The sequence below is a fragment of the Brachyistius frenatus genome, unplaced genomic scaffold (assembly GCF_029030835.1).
Source record: "Brachyistius frenatus isolate BFR_SWC_R1_liver_20210118 unplaced genomic scaffold, ASM2903083v1 Contig_358, whole genome shotgun sequence".
NCBI lineage: Eukaryota > Metazoa > Chordata > Actinopteri > Embiotocidae > Brachyistius > Brachyistius frenatus.
In genome coordinates this window covers 19,971-42,423 of record NW_027210957.1, presented here as the reverse complement: position 1 = coordinate 42,423, position 22,453 = coordinate 19,971, and the positions used below count along the sequence as shown (strand labels likewise).

The following is a 22,453-nucleotide window of genomic DNA, read 5'->3' as shown; positions in this document are numbered from 1 at the left end:
AGTGTTGGGAGCTACGGGATCAGATCATCCGTTTGCTACCGGAGATATTGAGCTACATGCTGAGGAGAAAGGGACATTTGATTGGGTATTGTTTCAATGCTACTCTGGACTCATTTTGTCATAAATATCTTTAGTATCGAAGCATTCGTGTAATTCAATTTAATGGAGCAGGTGAGTGTGAGCTTCCTTTTTTAGACCCGACTAGTTTAAAGCCAGAGTCGATCACAACGATCCAAACGACTGCTACAGGCAGCACGACTGACCTGCTCGTGAGATGAACAGAATCAGGGTGCCATTGTTGTAATGGACCTTTTCTATGGCAGCGTGGTGATCATGAACACGTCTGTAAGCTACATATAGTTGAATATTTCTTAGATCTCAGGTTGTATATTTCCTGAGTTGTTACTTTCGCAGCTGGTGAAGAAAAATTCCTGCAATTCTACTCAGCTGAGCTACAAGAATTTTGCCCATTTGAGGCAATGATGAAATAAGAGCATGGATGCCAAGAAGCTTTATTCAAACAGCTCACCATTAAAATGAAGCATCTCTCACTCCACATGTCCACCACACAGGTTCGGATCAGCTTCTACTTAAACTGTCAAATTCTTGAGCCAAAAACACTGAAGCTTCAACACTGTTTACGACATCTCTTAATTAGATTGCTCATTTTATAGCAACCGGAGACGCAACTGTTCGATGTGAAACAACAGAAGGAGGACGAGGCGAGCAGAGAGGAAGTCCGCTGGAAGGTCACTTATTGTGTTTGGTGACATTGATAACGAAAACAACATTCATCAGCAAATGGAAAACAAAAGCGATTAATGATAAAAGGTGAAAAAGGATTGAACTAAAGAGGCCTTCATTAAAACTGGAGGAGAACATGATGAACAAAGGTTCAGGTTGGCTCTCCATGAAGAGAGGAGCTCCTTCTTTCTCCTCAATGAGCACATCAGTGTGGGGGTGTAGAGTGTGTGTGTGTAAGGGGGGGGGGGGGTGTAGTGTGTGTGTGGGGGGGGGTTTGTAGAGTGTGTGTGTGTGGGGGGTGTAGAGTGTGTGTGTGTGGGGGTGTAGAGTGTGTGTGTGTGGGGGGGTATAGAGTGTGTGTGGGGGTGTAGAGTGTGTGTGTGTGTGTGTGTGGGGGGTGTGTGTGTGTGTGTGTGTGTGGGGGGGGGGTGTAGAGTGTGTGTGTGTGGGGGGGGTGTAGAGTGTGTGTGTGTGTGGGTGTGTAGAGTGTGTGTGTGTGTGTGTGGGGGGTGTAGAGTGTGTGTGTGTGGGGGGTGTAGAGTGTGTGTGTGTGTGGGGGGTGTAGAGTGTGTGTGTGTGTGGGGGTGTAGAGTGTGTGTGTGGGGGGGGTGTAGAGTGTGTGTGTGTGTGTGGGGTGTAGAGTGTGTGTGGGGGGTGTAGAGTGTGTGTGTGTGGGGGGGGGGTAGAGTGTGTGTGTGGGGGGGTGTAGAGTGTGTGTGTGTGGGGGTGTAGAGTGTGTGTGTGGGGGGGGGTAGAGTGTGTGTGTGTGGGGGGTGTAGAGTGTGTGTGTGTGTGTGTGTGTGTGTGTGGGGTGTAGAGTGTGTGTGTGGGGGGTGTAGAGTGTGTGTGTGTGTGTGGGGGGGGGGGGTAGAGTGTGTGTGTGGGGGGGTGTAGAGTGTGTGTGTGTGTGGGTGTAGAGTGTGTGTGTGGGGGGGGTAGAGTGTGTGTGTGGGGGGGTGTAGAGTGTGTGTGTGTGTGTGTGTGTGTGGGGGGTGTAGAGTGTGTGTGTGGGGGGTGTAGAGTGTGTGTGTGTGTGGGGGGGGGGGGTTCACCATAGAGGACTACTTGACCAGCCTCTTGGCCACGTCTGCATAAGCGATCTCGATCTCCTTGTCAGTGGGGCAGGTGTTGGTGAACTCCTCCCGTGTGTAAGCGTTGTTCAGGTACTTCCAGACAGCCGTCATCTCTCTCGGCATGTCGAAGCCGCGGTACTTTTTCGCCACCACCTGGAGAAAAGGAATATTTAACAACTAAGCTATGAAGTTTATTCTGAACTCCCCAGGGGATGAATTCCTTTGCATTAGTTCAGAACTACTTTAATCCAGCAAATATCTTCTGTTAAACAATGTCACATTATCAAAATGTGGGATTAATCATCAGAAAATAAATCTATAATGTCTTCTTTTTTTATATTCCCTGGTTCCACGTTGTTAATTTTGAGGGACTGACACGTTCCTCTTTCTCGGAGAACAGTGAACTACTGTTGGTTGGACGAAGTGAGCTACGTGATGACATCATGCTTTCAGCACAATAAAGGGCACCTTTATTTTAGAGCTCCAACAATACAAAAAAACTAAACTGATTAATGAGGTCACTGAAAATGTATCTGATAAAATTTTTTGATAGTTATTCAATCGTAAATCAATTATCTTTTGTTTTGTCTTTGTCATGGAAAACTGAATATTTGGGGATTTTGGTCCGTTATTTAGAGAACAACAACATATTTGAGCACATAACTTGGGCTTTGAGAAATTAAGATGGATAACCAATTAATTCAGAAAATATTAATCAAATTAATTTATGACAGATTGTATTAACATCATTGCAACGACAGAAAATGTGGTTGACTTTATTAAATTCAAAGAAACAATATGAGCACTAATATCTCTGGTAGACAGTAAGAACAGCTTCTAACAACATCAACCCTGCACCCCCCACGGGTGTGGACACGTCAGCTGGCTCACTGGCAGGTGGAAGTATGATGTCAATACCGACTCACTCGCAGGTACCGTGACCGACTGACTCGCAGGTACCGTGACCGACTGACTCGCAGGTACCGTGACCGACTGACTCGCAGGTACCGTGACCGACTGACTCGCAGGTACCGTGACCGACTCACTCGCAGGTACCGTGACCGACTGACTCGCAGGTACCGTGACCGACTGACTCGCAGGTACCGTGACCGACTCACTCGCAGGTACCGTGACCGACTGATGTCCAGTCTAAGTTGTGATAACTTCTCACCTTCACTATGTGCAGTTTGGGCAGCAGGTTACAGTCAGCCAGAGTCATTTCATCTCCATCCAAGAATCTGCGGTCAGAGACCTTCACGTCCTCCAAGCTGTTGTGGTCGATCTCATCGGGCAGCGGCGAGCGAAGATATTCATCCAGCTTCTGCAGTGTCTTCAGTAGCCCACGCTCCAGCGCTGCAGACAGGTGCAAGACATATTTATTTAGCACTAAAAATATCTAAATCAAAGTTTAATTTATTAACAAATGATCTACTGTTTTCCAGAGTTCTTTTACTACAGCTGCTTCACCCATATGATGATCAACCACATGGGGGCAGCATTTCATCAAAAGACATGCAGAATGGGTCCACCAGAAATAGGTAGGTAGGTAGGTAGGTATATACTTTATTAATCCCCGAGGGGACATTTTTTCGCCACAGCAGCACACATACAGGAGCAATAATAGAAACAATAGAATAAAATAATAATAGAATAGAATAGAATAATATAATAGAAAAGCAATAAAATAAAAAATATAAATATAAAATGCACAGTACATACAGTATATATACAGTACATTAAATATCTATATATATTATATACAACAAACCAATAAACACAGTCAACATATATATATATATATACATACGGTACAGTATATATCTATATATATAATATACATATAATATACAAGCAACCAAGAAACACAGTCAACAGTGTTTTTGTACTGTGATGGATTTTGCCAGAGGTGAGTTATTGTAAAGTCTTATGGCAGTGGGCAGGAATAATCTCCTGTATCTGTCCTTGTGACAGCGGAGCTGGAGGAATCTTTTAGAGAACATCCTCCTCTGTCCCTGCAGCAGGTGGTAGAGAGGGTGGACAGGATTATCCAAGATGGACAATAGTTTGATCAGCGTCCTCCTCTCCACCACCTTTTCCAGACTATCTAGTTTGTAGCCGATGATGGAGCCGGCCTTCTTAACCAGCTTGTTGAGTTTGTTGGTGTCACCGGCTCCAATGCTGCTCCCCCAGCAGACCCCAGCGAAGTACAAAGCACTGGCCACAACAGATGGTAGAACATCTCCAGCATCTCGCTGCACACATTGAAGGATCGAAGTTTCCTCAGAAAAAAGAGTCGACTCATCACCTTCTTGTAGAAAGATAATAATACAGGAAGCAGAGATGTCTGGAACACCTGCACAATCTTAGATATTTTTAGTATAATAACAGTGGAACACATTTGAGAGGCTTAATAACTACCACTCATTTTAAACAGACTGTACAGGTTTATGCTCCCGTTTCAATCCATCCATCCACAGATCAATCATTAACAATCTATCTCATTGTTAGGAATTCTGATATGAATGTTGAAACATAGGGCGACAGTAGTTCAACAGTTGAACGAACTACTTTGGAGAGCTCTTATCATTGAAGCAGCCCTTTAGATTCAGCCTCCGTATTTACATCCATCTCACTATTGTTCAATATTTTTTTCAAGGTGGACAATAGCCAACTAAAACATGACAAAACTTTTTTTTTGGTACGATAAACATCTTCCAGGAAACAATTCCACAATTTTTATGCAACGGAATCTTGATGAGAATAGTCAACATATGTTTTATATTGTTCACATTATCTTATCTGTTAAGTGTCTGATACGAACTTTCTGTTACAGGATCGGGGCTCCACAAATAAACAGGAAGGATGAGATTGTAGGCACCAGTTCATTCGGAGTACAGCTGCTGTGTGCTTTTTAGGAAGCTCCATGTGAGACGGGAGCAAAAGGAGGCGAGGAGGCGAGGAGGCAGCAGAACAAGGTGCTGTGTTCCTGAGTCAGGCCACAGACCAATCAGAGCAGAGCTACCGACGACACCCAGGAATCAGACACAACAGGAAGGTTTCTGGATTTATACTCCTAACCAGTGGTGTGTGTGTGTGTGTGTGTGTGTGTGTGTGTGTGTGTGTGTGTGTGTGTGTGTGTGTGTGTGTGTGTGTGTGTGTGTGTGTGTGTGTGTGTGTGTGTGTGTGTGTGTGTGTGTGTGTGTGTGTGTGTGTGTGTGTGTGTGTGTGTGTGTGTGTGTGTGTGTGTGTAACTTACCCTCATTTCCATCTGGTTTGGAGTTCTTAATGTATGCAGAAAACTTGGCAAATATGTCCATACCAGCTGTGTTTGACTCAGGATGCCTCACACCAAGCTTGATGTACCTGCACACAGCATGAGGTAACACATGCATGAGTGAAAAAGGAAAAGAGATATTTGGCTATATTCTCTATTTTTGTTATTGTTGTCCCCATTAAAAAAAAACAAAGACCAAACTCAACAAAGAGGACCTTTCTATGGTTTCTATGGTTACCTGTTCAGCCAAACAGTGAAGGCTTATTCCTCAAAATAACAACATACAGTTTATTTGTATATGTAAAAATGTGCACATTCTCCATCCTACTTCCATAAATATACACAGGAACAAATGTGTGTTGAAGCGCTGCTAACAAAATGATACCTACGCACTATGCTCCATTTTCTCTTGTGTGCAGCAGACAGGATGGAAGTCTGTTTTGCAAGTAAAACATTTGTTTAGATTAAAATTGTCAAAAGGCCTCCGCCTCTTATTACATGCTACCAGTGCATTTAATATCGGAGCTCATGACTTTAGTTCCATGTGGTTGGTGAGTAGGTGCTGCAGGTTGTCACCACAGGGATGAGAAAGAACTCACTTGGGTGGGCAGAGAACATCCTCGAGAAACTCCTCGATCTTGTTGACGTCAGTTTTGACGTCGCCATTGAAGGTGATGAAGGGCGGGTGTGTGCCGGGGGCCAGGTTCTGGAGGTCCGCGGGCTTCCTGGGAGACAGAGTGGACAAATGTCAGTGGACTGATGACAGAGGTACCAATCCAGGACTGTGAATTTATCAAATAATAGTAACCTTGATTTCCACATATAAGTAAGCAAGGAAATAATGTGATTGAAACAAGTAGCTCAACATTGGTCTGAGATACATCAATAGATTTATGTGTTTAGTTCCAGTAAGTTCAAGTATTTAAAGGTTCTGGTTTTCTACAAGAATTAGAAAACAATGTTTTTTCAAGGGCCACACAGACCTCATCCTTCCCCAGCTAGAGCAGCTGTGTCTTTAACTGTGTGTGTCTGTGTGTGTGTGTCTGTGTGTGTGTGTGTGCGTGTGTGTGTGTGTTCTCCTCTGTGTGGCCTTCGAACCAGCACATTGTGTAGCACATTGTGTACCAGATGTCTGCAGCAGGTTCATGACGCCGACATACAGAAATGAGTAAGTGTTGAATGAGTTTTGTGAGCGACTTGTGAAATCCACCGAACATAGAATCTTCAGTCAAAACAACATAAACCAGCTGACGGACTATGAGCCAGCAGACAGTAGAAAACATTTTTAAGGTTAATATGAATATAACTGGCAACAACAGTCGGCTGCAGGTTTTTGTTCAGACGATGCAGAGAATGGCAGCTGAGTTTTGGGACAAACCATTTAAGGGCACAAAAAGGGGAAATGACTTCAAGTCTTTGGCATGTGAAGAGGAAGTGTTACTGTTATGCAGTGATATCACAGAGAAGAGGACACGTAATTACTTTGAGATTCAAAGAAACAAAAATGAACATGACAGCCTTGACCTTTAACCTTGAAGACAACTCATCAACTCAGGAAGCATAAAAAGGTTTAATGTATATAGTGACATCCATGTCCTTCTACAAGTTTAACAACATGAACTGTTCTTCCATTGAAGTACCCAATAAAAGAGACATAAATATGGCAAACACATGCCTGCTTTCACAACAGTCCGTTTATGCCGACTGAAGGTTACAGACACGACAGTCATTGACTGAATGAAGCAGGAGGCATCAAGCATTTCCTTCAACACTTTGTTTTTCTGTTACATCCCCTCTGGAAGGGTAAGCAAGGGAAATATATGCAAATATACCCAAACCAATGCACTCATGTGGAGCGTAGGCATGGATGAAAACCAAAGACTAGTCAAATGGTCATAACTTCCCTCCTTTGAGGGGCATCAGAAGCATTTATCAGGTCCAGCCTGTTCTCCATGAGGAGACTCCTGGTGAACAACTCGTTGTCTGATAGACAAACAACACTGGAACATTAAAGCGCTTAGAATCCAGACGTCCGTCTGACCGTCGGACATGGCTGAAAATAATCTGTACCATGACTGGTTTAACAAGTGGAAAAAAGATTTAGATGAATCATACAGACAGAAACTGTGGCTTTGAGGTGAAGCGCTTCTGCTACTGGAATCTACGTGAAAGCACATTTCCTGGAAGAAAAATTACCGTCTTCTAATTCCAGTTGTAAAAAACTGAAAAAGGTATGTTGACCACACCAAGATCCAGGCAGGAAGTGAGCGGTTGAGGAGAAACGGCCTCCAGAGGATGCAGGAGGAGGAGACGGGGGAGGTGGAGGAGAGAGGAGGGGGGGGGAGGCGTGGGGGGTGGAGGAGGAGCAGGATTTACCTCTTCAGGTCCACGGTGGTGACGTTGAAGACGACTCCTTTGAGCCACAGGATCATGAAGAGCCTCTGGGAGAACGGACAGTTCCCGATGCTCTCGCCATCACAGCCGGCCTTCAACAAACAGAGAAGAGAAGTTCCAGCAACGTTAGATGGGAGGAGACATTTAACACTTCATTACTGCAAAAATAACACACAACCTGACTGGCTGTAACGGTTTCCATCACTCGGCCTGGAGTTCAGGCTGAAATGGAAACGTGGTGACGATGTGAGCAGAGAACACGTCTCAACCATTACGGCCTCGGGTCCATTTCACACAATGAGTCTTTCAAGCTGCATTTAAAAAGACCGAAGTCGGAGGGAAAGAGGGGAGAAGTTTGTCTTAAAGGCTTCAGCACACTTCACCCATGAATCTGAGAGTAACAGGAAACCGACGAGTGATTAAGACTCAGGTGGCCTTTAGTTTCCTCGTTAGCTCGACTGCACAAACACAAAGCTGAGCAGCGGTGCGATGACATCGATGGAGGCGTCCCTCCAACTTCATGACCAACGCTCAGCATTCAGCAACAGACAGAAGACAAGAGGAGGTTTGAGAGGAGATTTGGGCATTAAATCAAAACCAAGTTTGTTTTCAGGAAAGCAGCTCTGCTGACTGGTGCACAGGTGCTCTGATGGTGGTGGGCTTTCACTTCAGGTCCTTGGACAGCTTTTCAGTTGGATGAAGGTCAGGGCAGGATTGAAGGTCAGAGGTCAGGGCAGGATTGAAGGTCAGGGCAGGATTGAAGGTCAGAGGTCAGGGCAGGATTGAAGGTCAGGGCAGGATTGAAGGTCACGGCTTTGACTCGCCCATCACAAAACATTTTTTTTCTTGAACCATCGGGCACACTTGGTGTCGTCTCGCTGCACGGCCCAGGTTCTCTTTTGGGATTCAGTTTAAGGACAGATGTTCTGCCATTTCCTTTTATAATTCAGGATTCATTGTTCCTTCAAAAACAGCGTTCTGTCCACAACAGGCCCAAACCATGATGCATCATAAATGGAATAAGATTCTCCATTTTTCTACATTGTGACTGTGGATGAGTCCAAACTCTTCAATGATGGATTTGTTGACAAGCACTCCTCAGAAATCTCCTCCACTCATGCCACGATACACTTAAACATGTTGTGAATCTCAGATTTGGAAAGATTCTCGTTCTGATTCTAAGGTCACCTTCAAATGAGCTGCTAATCCTGGAGCCTTACAAATGTAATATTGGATCATTTTTATCAATAAATAAACAACCAAGTATAGTAGTTGTACCTCATTTGTTGAATTGGGTCACCTTTCTACTTTTTAGACTGACTTAGAAAATGGGATGAAGTTTTAGAACATATTGATGCAGCACCACCGAAGCCTGTTGAGGTTCTCCTCTACTCACAAGCACGAGCATGGAGGTCATTACAGTACGAGAGCTGTAGACACGTCTTCTGTCCGTGTTCCTGTAGCTGAAAGGTTGAACGTCGTTCCTTTTGTTTCTGCTCGTCACCCGTTCCCTTCTGCTTTAGTTCTTCTTTTCACTCTTTTTAGAAACTACAAAGATGAGGCGAAGTGTGTCCATGTGAACAATGCAAAATACCTACAACTGTGTTTTTCAACAAACACTTACATTCCCCACAGATTTAAAAAAATTGTTGAATAAAAAAAGATTCCAATTGGTTTAATGGAAATAATTTAATTTAATAATAAATAATTAATTTCAGAGCTGCAGGTTGTTCTGTCCTCAACAGAGCGTTTTGTTTTCAGGGGTCAGTCAGTCCAGCAGCTCGTTGCTGGTGGACAGACAGCTGCTGTTGTCCTCTGCATGGTGCCGGTGGGATCTGCCTGCTGCTCTCATTGTACCGACACCATCCTCTCCCGCTCCTTCTCCCTCTCAATTCATTATTGGAAAAGCTTGGATTAGATCTCTGTCATTGGCAAATGAAAGTCGCCTTTTCACATTACATGATTCAATTCCAAAATAAAGCTCTCGCCCTGAAGTCTTTTTTTTTTTTTTAGGGGGGGGGGGGGCACGGCCAACACGACACTGCAGCGACGAGGATCAGCTGATCCTCCGGGGATCAGAAAGACATCTATGGGATTATTACTAATTTCCCCCACAGAGCGACACTTACAGAGAACCATTCAATTCTGGATCAAGGGTGGTAACACAGCACAGCAACTGTTTCCATGGCAATGGCCAGACCATCTGACATGGAAAGCAGAGCACAGTGTGGAGAAATAAACAATTGCCAGGTAATGTCTGAGGTAAGCCTTCTTTTGGCAGTGATAAAAACATAAATGACAGAATGTTATTTCTAAATCTTAAAAAAAAAAAAAAGTTTACTGTTCTTAAACTGGGTTCGTCTGATTCTGTCTCTGCAAGAAGAAACCATCCCACCGTTTCATTCCTCAGAACCACCGCAGAGCTCCGGACCTCAGCAGTCTGCAGCGGGCCGACAGCACAGAGAGAAAGATATTACAGGAAGTAGTGAGGAAATTAGAGCTCCCGTGTAGTCCTAACCGACATGAAGAAGAACAAGTGGTAATAGATGCCTTAAGAGGGAGGAAGAGGAGAGGCAGAGTGCACCTGGCTCCTTCTTCTTCTTCTTCTTCTTCTCCTCCTCCTCCTCCTCCTCCTCCCTCTTCCCTCCTCCCGGGCCCCTCTGCAAAGTCAGAGGGAGGTTGGTCATTTATAGAGGAGGAAGAAACTATTCCAAGAATGTCCTGTTACTCCCACCGAAGAGGCTGCTTTGTTTAGTTTACGTGATGATGCTGCATTTCCGCTGTAAATTTAAGGAACAGCTGTCCTACATTTTACCAACAGACTGAAGTGAGGTGATGAAATTGTGCAGAATATATTCTGGAGTTGTCAGAAGTTATCAGATTATTGGAACAATATTTTTCAGGCCTTTTCATTTTTTTTTTGAGAAAACAACAACAAAATAACTAATGCTCGAGACCCTAGAGGTGGTTGTAGGAATTACAGAAGCGGAATGATATATTCAGGTTTTGGAGCAACATATGCTGCCATCCAGACAACGTCTCTTTCAGGGAAGGTCTTGTTTATTTCATCAGAACAACGTCCAACCACATTCTGCACGTATTCCAACAGCATGGTTCTCTAGTAGAAGAGTCCGCTGATAAACTGGCCTCCTGCAGTCCAGACCTGTCAATCATTGAAAACATCTGGAGCATCAGGACATGGATTTTTATATTAAGTCTGAGGACGAGAATAATTTGGAAGAGTTTTAGGGTCCGCTTTTTCAAACTGTCCTCTTTCACTTAACTAACAGTTTCCAGAGAGCTTCTATTTTAGTGACATTCAGAAAAGATCTTCTGGAGAACTTCCATAAAGCAACAACACAAAGCACTTTTTGTTTGTGGAGTTTTAGGCACGTCATCAGTTAGCCAGGGGGAAACACACACACACACACACACACACACACACACACACACACACACACACACACACACACACACACACACACACACACACACACACACACACACACACACTAATAAAACTAATTATTTCAGAGCAGGCCCTTATAAGGCAAATTACACCAGTTGAAAAAGATGCATATTTTTCCATGAAGTAAACCGTGTCATTTCCAAAACAAACATCATTCACGGAGACGCCCAGCAGGAGGAGGAAGTACTCAGTTTGTAGGTTGCTGTTATTCCTCCCGTGTCAAAAATGACTCCCATTTTTCAGATGGTTACATCATCTTTTACCCAGATTCATACAGATTTGCTCCTGCTGAGTCGGCTACAACAACGTGTGGAGCAGCAACAGTTGACGGCTGCTAACAGGCTGTCAGGCTTTATTTAGGCTCCGTGGACGCTAAAGCAACAGATGCTTGTTTCTCTGATGTTGAGCACACACAGCTGCCCTGCGGAGTCACATGTTATCTCAGGGTTAGTGTCCCGGGCAGCGAGGCCCAGCAGCAGTACAATGACACTCAGTCAACCAGGGACACCATGTCTTCTCCAGCAAAGTGAGGTCATAGCTTTATCACTTCCTGTCTGACTTTGCTCATGGAGCCACTGATGTAAGGACCAAACATCTGAGCAGTGATGAACATGATTTGCAGCCTTACAAATAATTGTGAACATTATATAACCATGTATGCAGTAGAAGGTATGTGCACTTTTAAGAGACACACAAGGTATCCTATTAAAGTCCAGTCCCACAATATTTTACAAGCAGGCACATAAAACACAAAGCTGTTTAACATTTAACCGGATCGTTCTCATCCATATCTGAGAAAGACCACAAAGTTTTATCACAGCGACAATGACTCCTGTTCATGTGGGCTCGGCCCTCCCAGTCTCTGCTCAGCCTAATTTTAGTGCTTCACCCTCCCCAACACACTTCATATTCTAAATTGGTTGTGCTGCTCAGCAAGTTCAAGCCACACTTGACCGAATAAGGAACGGTGGACGCAGCAGGCGCTGCAGCTTTCCTCCTCCTGCTTTGACGCATGGCAGGAATGTCCATTTGAGAGTGGGCGGCCATGGAAACGTCATGGCAACGCCTCTCCCTGTTTGCTGGACAAGTACAGAAGCTGGGCTGGAGTTAAAACTGTGACTGGGCTGACGTGGTTTGTCATCTTATGGTGGTATTGGTTGACTTTGCAGAATGCAGAATGTAACGCGGTCAGTATTAATTTGAGCTCAGACGTCCGCTTCAGCTGGAGAACAGCTCGGCACTCAAACCCAACCGCTGCTGTGTTTTTAAGGCTCGACATTTTAAGTTTATAATATCTGATCATTTACTGTACTGATTGTCACTTTTTAAATATAATTACATAACCTATAGAGCAAGGACATTATGAGATAGGTTTACCGTATTTTTCGGACTATAAGGCGCACTTAAAATCCTTAAATTTTCTCAAAAATTGACAGTGCGCCTTATAATCCAGCGCGCCTTATGTATGGTTACTTGTTGTGCTTATTGATCGATTTTATGTCGTACAATGCGCTCAAAAATCTGTCGAAATGTGTAAGTACGACTTTGGTAAGCAACGAAGCCGCTCCGCTCAATGGATATTCGGAGCATCACGGTACGATGGGTCACCACCTGATCGGCCGGGTCACGACCTGATCGGCCGGGTCACCACCTGGTCGGCCGGGTCACCACCTGATCGGATCGGCCGGGTCACCGCCTGATCGGCCGGGTCACCACCTGATCGGCCCGTAACAGGAATGTAATGTCTGAACTAAAAGTGCATTCATGGAAGGAGTATGCGTTAGCTACAATAAACCAATCAGAGAACAGTATTTAGTACGCTTACCCCCTCCACTTTTTATACGTAATACTTACTGTGCTTCAACATTATATTACAGGACATTTGTGTGTATGTAAAAGGACTCCAAAAATGGCACCCGTTAAGAGGCATGCTTACGAAGCGGGTTTCAAACTCCAAGCAATTATCTGCGCAGCAGAACATGAGAATAGAGCCGCAAAGAATTCAACATTAATGGATCAATGGTACGGAAGTGGAGGAAGCAAGAAAATGAATTGCACCAAGTAAAGAAGACCAAACAGAGCTTCCTCGGGAACAAAGCGAGATGGCCACAGTTGTTTTGCTTAATGAGCCTTATAATCCGGTGCGCCTTATAGTCCGAAAAATACGGTAATTAATAGCTACAAATAACTTTTACAGTATAATGTTAATAGAAATATTAATGCATGGAATAATGTGCTTCCCGTTTCTTTTACTTTAATGGTATAAATTTCAGACAGCAAAATGCAATATTAAAAAAAAGTGCATCTTTCTGTAAGTCTGTTCATGGTATACAAATAAAACCATTTCAAGCAGACATACGGTGCTCCACGTGTTGAAAGGTAAAAACAGGGAAACAGAATCCAGACTAACAATAAGTAGATCTTTTTGAATCATCATAAAACAGATCTTTCGTCTTTGCATCCCACCAAGATAGCATTCATTATAATACGGTAATTTACCACAACAGAACGATTACACATCACACTTGTCATTTGTGGCCCGTTTGAGTACAACTCGATTGATCTAGAGACACTAAGGAGACTTAGTCATGATACAACATGACCTTGTTTATAAGTGGATCCAAACATTGGCCGTCTTCAGAAGTCTGTTGTGAAAATCGTTAGCTTGTCTTGAAGGGACGAAGTTTAGAGCACAGATTCAGTGTTCAAGGACGGCTGCCATTAACTGTTCATCCAACATGTGCACCAAAGGGTTTGTTGCCTGTTTGTGACACAATCTCCTGGTGGAGTTCACAGAAAAGCTCCTTTCCTTCGCTGTTCATCCAACATTGTTCCTGACCAGCGAGACCATGTGTTCTGCCAACATGTCAGCAAGCAGCAGACAGAAAGGTGATGTAGCTGCAAGTTGAGCAGATGTAATGTACTATGTTCATGTTTCAGATCATCACTGGGACTAATAAATCCTTTAAATTGAGACAATGTTTTGAAAAGTCCGTTGACTTGTAGTACGTCTCCAAACCCGAGAGCTTCTCCCACAAACGACCTTCCTCCTCCGCTGCTCTCAGCAAACCGTCACTCAACCAGACATTGTTGGACACGCTGCGCTTTAATAAATCACCATCTATTCTGTACCGAGAGATCAGCTGATCACAGTAGAAATATTTAGTGTTCATGAGATGCTTAATGGGATGAAAAACAAAAAAAAAGCTTTCTGATACACCCAAAAAATGTACAGTCTTATCTTTAATCTGTTTTGTGAAATATCAGGCAGTTTTGAATCTTTGGAAAGCCTGGAAAATATATTCAAAAATGAAACAATCTCAAAGGTTTACAGGTAAAAGCTAGTAATGAGAAGACTTACTGCTTTATTTCAAAAGATTCACAAGCCACAAAGTTCCCCAAAATGCCTTATGAGGCAACAAATACAGACGTTCAGTCTTTGGTGGGACAAAAACATCTGATGACATAATGTTGAGCATTTTAGAGACAAAGTGAATTATCTGCAATCAGCAGATTATATCCATCAGGGTCACATGGGGTGGAGCCTATATCAGCTGACTTGGGGCAAGGCGGGGTCCACCCTGCAGGTCGCCAGTCCATCACAGGGCCAACACACGGACACACAACCATTCACACACACAGACACACAACCATTCACACACACACAGACACACAACCATTCACACACACACAGACACACAACCATTCACACACACACACACACAACCATTCACACACACAGACACACAACACACACACACAGACACACACACACACACACAGACACACAACCATTCACACACACAGACACACAACCATTCACACACACAGACACACAACCATTCACACACACACAGACACACAACCATTCACACACACACAGACACACAACCATTCACACACACACAGACACACAACCATTCACACACACACACAGACACATAACCATTCACACACACAGACACACAACCATTCACACACACACAGACACACAACCATTCACACACACAGACACACAACCATTCACACACACACAGACACACAACCATTCACACACACACACACACAACCATTCACACACACAGACACACAACCATTCACACACACACAGACACACAACCATTCACACACACACACACCCATTCACACACACAACATTCACACACACACACACAGACACACAACCATTCACACACACAGACACACAACCATTCACACACACACAGACACACAACCATTCACACACACACAGACACACAACCATTCACACACACACAGACACACAACCATTCACACACACGTGTTTGGGAGAATACAGTGAAATGAAGGAGGCGGGCCTTGTGTTGGATTTATTGTGTGTTGGATTTATTGTGTGTTGGATTTATTGTGTCTTGGATTTATTGTGTGTTGGATTTATTGTGTTGGTTGTTTCCTGTTTGGGTCCAGAGTTGTGTTGAATCTCCACAAAGTACCTGAACATGTTCAACTCCTGTTTACAGTTCATGGATCCAGCAGGGCGTTAGCAGGGTGTTAGCAGGGCGTTAGCAGGGCATTAGCAGGCCGTTAGCAGGGAGTTAGCAGGGAGTTAGCAGGCCGTTAGCAGGGCGTTAGCAGGGAGTTAGCAGGCCGTTAGCAGGGAGTTAGCAGGCCGTTAGCAGGGCGTTAGCAGGGAGTTAGCAGGCCGTTAGCAGGGAGTTAGCAGGGAGTTAGCAGGGAGTTAGCAGGGCGTTAGCAGGGAGTTAGCAGGCCGTTAGCAGGACGTTAGCAGGGCGTTAGCAGGGAGTTAGTAGGCCGTTAGCAGGGAGTTAGCAGGCCGTTAGCAGGGTGTTAGCAGGGCGTTAGCAGGCCGTTAGCAGGGAGTTAGCAGGGCGTTAGCAGGGAGTTAGCAGGGCGTTAGCAGGCCGTTAGCAGGGAGTTAGCAGGGCGTTAGCAGGCCGTTAGCAGGGAGTTAGCAGGGCGTTAGCAGGGCGTTAGCAGGCCGTTAGCGGTACTCATCACGTCGGACTTGGCCGGGCTGGTTCTGCCTTTAGAGTGAAGTTGGTCACAAAGAGTAGCAGAACAAAACTGGACTTTCCCGCACGTTTCTTTTTTAGAGGATAATCTTCACATTCTGGACTATTGAGGTCTTTTTTTTATCAGTGTTTTAAGTGTTGTTGCTCTTTCAGCTGCAGACTGACGTCAGACGTCCATCAAACCTCCGCTGGGCTCCAGTTGTGGTGAAAATGACTGGATTAGAGGCATCTCCATTGTTGTTTAACAAGTGCTCGGCTCCATTAGGATGTGCTTCCGTATATTAAATATCAGAAATCAAATGATGTTAAATCCAGCGCAGTGCATGCAGTGATGTGATTGGCTGGTTGGTTTTGGAGTAACGAATGTCTCGTGTGTGTCAGTTGGCCTCTAAATTAAAAAAAAGATTTCTTGTCGTTTGAGACAATCGGGAGTCCAAAATCTGACTGCTCTCTATCACTCGGGGTGGAAAAATAATGTGAATATTTGAAAGATGTCTCATATGTTGTTAAAACCATGGCGGAGCGGCAGCTTTAAGGTCTGCACGTCGTCCTCAGAGCTCCATCACTTAAATCAAAGGAAGCAACAACAGCTGATGTCCATGTTCAGTTTTGCTAAAAGCAAAAACCTTTTAATTCAATGATCTTTATTCATAGGTGATCAGAGAGGAGCATTACATTTAATTTGGATTCTTAATGCTGATGCGAACCTCACCAGTCAACTGTTACAGGACAGTTTCAAGATTTTTTTGGTCTGTGCACACTTTTGTCACTGCTACAGGCAATTCGTATCAAAAACCTTGCTGTGTCTTTGTTTTGATCTTTCAAGAGGACAGCGAGATTAAAGGGCTGTGATCCACCACAACAAAGAGCTGGAGGACCTGCTGCCAGAGGACACGGCGTGTTCAAAAGTAGGTGGTGCTTTTGCCACATTTTCAAAAGTAAATTTGTTTTAAGATTTTGTTATAAGCAAGCATATCTTTAACAACATTATTTTCCTTTCAACAGGACATGACTACGGTCGACACTAAGTGCCATAGAGGGAACAGCAGTTGGGACCTCCGTCACCAGAGACACCAGGCAGTGACGGTTCTGCTGTGGGAGTCATCCGATGGTGTGGTGATGCTTCAGGATCTGGAGAACGGGGCATTACAACTGGCGTTACAATCGGCCAACTGGACTTTTGTATGCCTTAAAAAGGAGGTATCTGTCTGAAGTAATAACGGAGTTGTATGTAACTGAACTGTCAAGGCCCAATGCCTGATCCCAAATACAGCTCACTGTTGTGTTTGGCTCACTGAGCCCAGAGCAGTTATTGTAGCTCTTTATTCCTGACTGACAGGTGGAGCTGCTCTTTTATTCCTGACTGACAGGTGGAGCTGCTCTTTTACTCCTGACTGACAGGTGGAGCTGCTCCTTTACTCGTGAGTGACAGGTGGAGCTGCTCCTTTACTCCTGACTGACAGGTGGAGCTGCTCCTTTACTCCTGACTGACAGGTGGAGCTGCTCCTTTACTCGTGAGTGACAGGTGGAGCTGCTCCTTTACTCCTGACTGACAGGTGGAGCTGCTCCACCAGTGAAGGAGTAACTGATGCTTGTAACTCTTGTCCCATTGTGACGGTCTAAAACACGGTTCTTTGTGCATCAAAGTTCTAATTAAAGGAAGTAGAGAAGAAATAAATTGATCAAACTGTTCCGCTTAAATGATCAAAGAGGTTCATTTATTTCATTCAATCAAGTTTCAATAACTTTGTACCAACACAAAGTACTTGTGTTGATGGATCATAAATACTTTGTGTTGATTTAACACAATTCTGTAAGTTGCAACCAAAGCAAACGTCTTGTGTGCAACTAACGTCCACTATTGAATGAAGTAAATCCAACGCATGAGCATGCAAACTCCTCCCAGAAAGACCCCCGCTGACCCCCAGGTTTGAACCCACAACCTTTTCTCTGAGGTGACAGTGCTAACCTCTGCACCATCATGCTGCCACATCAACTGGTTATAGAAAAAAAATCATTGTCAATTACACCCCCAGGAAATATTTTTTTAATTGTAATTCCAATATGGGTAACCTGGAATAATGACAAAACAAAACTAAGGAAAACAGGAATATTTTTTTGCAAGCGATGGCAATCTTTTTCTTCTAATATTTATGTTCTAAACACACAAGAACCCTTTAAAAAAATAGTCTTTAAGTGTGTGAAGTTGTAATGAAATCTGGCAACCTTATGATTTAAATCAGAAAAAGACTGCAAATTCAACCAGGAATCTGAGGCCACCTGTCGGTACTTCATACTGAAGGCAAGTGGCAGATTTTGGCCAAAGAAGCATTAAGGTTTGGCTCCATGTCCCAGTGACTCAGGCTGAACTGACCATTAGAAACTGGATGAGTGTACTGAGGACTCAGATTCTGCTGGAACATGGAAATGTTCTGACTCAAGCTTCAGTCAGAGGAAACCTTTAGACCTCCAGTAACATATAAGCCTACTGCGCTGGAGCACAGAACCACGATCCAGGAACCACTGCATGATGTGGAAAGCTGGAGGCTGACTTCTTAAGGGGGGGTTACTGCATTACATGGAAATAATCCAAACAGGATGTTTGGGATTCTCAAGACAGCAGGTAAGTGATGAGGAAACACAAGATTGTGTTACGATGACCCAGGTTATATTCTACAGACAAGAACATAACTTAATATATGTCCAATAAAAATGCAAAGAGTGACTGGAAAGCTGCTCTTCAAATTGGTGTCATGACAAAGTTCCAGATCAGCAACACAGAAGAAGCAGTTCTGTACAGCAGCAAGCAGACATCCGTCTCTGTCCCCAGTCAGCATGGCTGCATACGCAGGGAAATAAAATGCTCCATAGATTGTCATGAAAATAAATAAGCAGCAGTCCGTTACCTTGAATACCATCAGGGGAAAAGATGAACCATTATTAAACATGAAAATGGTGCCTGAAATGCAGGAAGTTTAAAGTCATATATTATAACCTTCATCCTCCTCTCGGTCAGCTGATCATCGCCACACTTTGACTCGCATGGCATTTCATGCAAAAGCATTGCTGGAAAAGGTCATTTTGTTTCCATAAAAACAGCCGATCACAAGGCAGGTCTGATTATCACGTTCCTGATAGCACAACACGACACAAGCGGTTCTTCACGAGGCCTTTTGAATACACGGCAAAGCACGGCGTCCGCCGGCCGACCAGCGGCTCTCAGAGCCTGGACCACAACAATGGAGGGAAAGTGGGCGGTTGTGTGTCAGACATGATTTGCTCCTCCAGAGTGGACGGAAACGTTTCATCCTGACCAACCAACAGCAGCGCTGCAGACTTCCTCCTGTTTCCATGAGACTGAAGGACACGCAAACACAGAATGAAAGCACTAGAACCTGTTTACTGGCTGTGGAAGGCTGAAGGCAGCAGTCATGTGACCCTGACATGGGCTCCTATCACAAGTACAGATAAAGACTCACTTCACTTATCTATGTTCTATTTAATGTCCTGTGGTGGAGAATAACCTCCTGGGATATCGGTCCCAAATGAACTCAGGGAAGCTTAGAAAGGCTTTAAATAACAATGAAAACATATATTGTGAAGATAATTATACACATAAAACAACAATGAATCTTCTTCACCAACCTGGAGAAGAAACACGAGACAACCACACTACTGAAATCAGGTAGAGTTGTAGTCATTGGGAGTAATATTTGATAATGACACATTAATACATAAAATGTAGTGTTTATTACCACTTTGTCAAGTTCCACAGACGTGTGGAGCAGAAACATTTCTAATCTGATGAGGTCAAAGGTCGATCCTCCTTCTCACAAAGTCTTTATATCATACACCCTCAGCGATGAGCACAATGTTGAGCTTTCACTGGGCGCTATGACAACGGTTGCTACGAACACAGCTGGTAACCAGAGGACCGATGAGCCGGCAGTCAGCTGCTCTAACGGGGAACAATGACATCATGTCACATCTATTCAGATACACTTTGATATGAGGCAGCGCAACAGATCACAGATCAGTGGAGAGCAGTTTGTTATCAGCTGTTCCCAGAGGCCCCGCCCACTCACTAGTACACAACAGAGGCCCCGCCCACTCACTAGTACACAACAGAGGCCCTGCCCACTCACTAGTACACAACAGAGACCACACCCACTCACTGATACACAACACAGAGACCACACCCACTCACTGATACACAACACAGAGACCACACCCACTCACTGATACACAACACAGAGACCACACCCACTCACTGATACACAACACAGAGACCACACCCACTCACTGATACACAACACAGAGGCCACACCCACTCACTGATACACAACACAGAGACCACACCCACTCACTGATACACAACACAGAGACCACACCCACTCACTGATACACAACACAGAGGCCACACCCACTCACTGATACACAACACAGAGGCCACACCCACTCACTGATACACAACACAGAGGCCACACCCACTCACTGATACACAACACAGAGGCCCCACCCACTCACTGATACACAACACAGAGGCCCCACCCACTCACTGATACACAACAGAGGCCCCACCCACTCACTGATACACAACACAGAGGCCCCACCCACTCACTGATACACAACAGAGGCCCCACCCACTCACTGATACACAACAGAGGCCCCACCCACTCACTGATACACAACAGAGGCCCAATTCAGTCATGAGACTCTGGAAACCTGTTGTCTCCATGACAGGTTAATGCTGCACAGTGAGAACAACAGCATTATACACACACACACACACACACACACACACACACACACACACACACACACACACACACACACACACACACACACACACACACACACACACACACACCTCTAACTGTCATATATGGCATTTATAAATGTTTTTAGAGGTGCAGCCATCACCATTATACTCTTTACTACCCCCCTCTCTTCCCCCTCCCCAACCGCCTCCTCCCTCTCCACCTCCTCCCCCCACCCCCTTTTCTCCTACAGAGTTTTCCCGCCCTGAAAAGGAACAGGCTGAGGAAAGACAACATGGCGGCGCCTCCCCCCACCGTCATCACGCTCTCCTGAGGCAGACATGCAGTAGAGTTTGTAGGAAGGCAGTTGTAGAACTGATAACATCAAATATACCAAGATCCTCCATCGAGCAGCTGAAACATCACCCCGACTGAATGTGACCAACTTCCCAGTAAACAACACGAACAGTGATGCAGCCTTCAACAACTGGATCACTACTGATGACATGTGAATGCACCACACTGGCAGCGCTGGTACAACTTATATATATAAAACAGGTAAGTACGTCTCTACAGCCTCACGCTGCTCTTCCTCCACAGATCTGTGGCGGCCGACTGGAGGAAGACAAGCGGACCCAAACATCAACTGTAGATTCAAATGACTCATTTCAGATTCAGTATCAATGAACTGCTGGATCAGAAGCTCTTTCAACATAATTGATCCCTTTGGGACATTATATGTTTTTTACTCAACTTCCAGGCATGGAGATGCAGCAGATCATTCTCTCATGACCACAACAAGGTTTGGTTAACGGATGAGTGTTCAGCTTCCAGCGTGGAGGGCTGGTCTTCCCCACGATGGGAAGATCCCTCCACTGCAGGCTTCAGGGCCTTAAAGGCAGCGAGGGTTTGGCTCTCGAACCTAAAGATTAAACTCAATAAGGCAAGAAAGCATCTTCTTGGGTTTCTGTAAGTGAACCAACTTATAGATAGCATCGTTCCACCAAACAAAAACATACTTTGTGAGAAGCAACGTGTCATCAGATGGAAGTGTTGTGTTCAGGAACAGCATCAGATGGAAGTGTTGTGTTCAGGAACAGCATCAGATGGAAGTGTTGTGTTCAGGAACAGCATCAGATGGAAGTGTTGTGTTCAGGAACAGCATCAGATGGAAGTGTTGTGTTCAGGAACAGCATCAGATGGAAGTGTTGTGTTCAGGAACAGCATCAGATGGAAGTGTTGTGTTCAGGAACAGCATCAGATGGAAGTGTTGTGTTCAGGAACTGCTCCTGGCGACATGTGCTGCGGTCTTACCTTCACAAACAGCTCGATGACCGGATCATTATCCGCCTTCACTCCGTTCTGTGGCACCGACAGCGACATCGTGGCCGTTTCTCTGAAGTTCTTCTAACAAAGATGACTTTTTTCTGGCTACCACGCCCGACTCCGCTCGGTCCTTCTCCGCCACCCTTTTTTCTTTCCGCACTGAAGCCCAGGAGCCGCTTTTGTTCCCGGGAGGCAGCTGGAAGCACACGGCGGGCTGGAGACCAGAGTCCAGACGGTACCGACGTTGCTGCAGAACTTAAAGCTAGCACGGCTACAGAAGCATGGCCGAGGCGCGAGGCTCTTCAACGGGCTGACCGGTGATGAGGAGGGGGTGGAGGGGTGGGGGGGACGCTGGGAAGAAGCGACGGGAATATTTAAAGCCGTGACGTCATCAGCAGCGC

At 44.8% G+C, this 22,453-nt stretch overlaps 1 protein-coding gene across 1 annotated transcript; it reads right to left on the bottom strand.

Moving 5' to 3' along the window:
- Positions 1-1,135: 1,135 nt before the first annotated feature.
- clic4 (chloride intracellular channel 4) lies at positions 1,136-22,377 on the bottom strand. Its single transcript, XM_069724028.1, has 6 exons — positions 22,041-22,377; positions 7,468-7,577; positions 5,691-5,816; positions 5,074-5,180; positions 2,989-3,170; positions 1,136-1,970 (listed from the first exon to the last, which is right to left on the bottom strand). Exons 1-6 carry the CDS (start codon positions 22,107-22,109, stop codon positions 1,806-1,808), a joined length of 759 nt encoding a protein of 252 aa, XP_069580129.1. The 5' UTR covers positions 22,110-22,377; the 3' UTR covers positions 1,136-1,805.
- Positions 22,378-22,453: the final 76 nt, after the last annotated feature.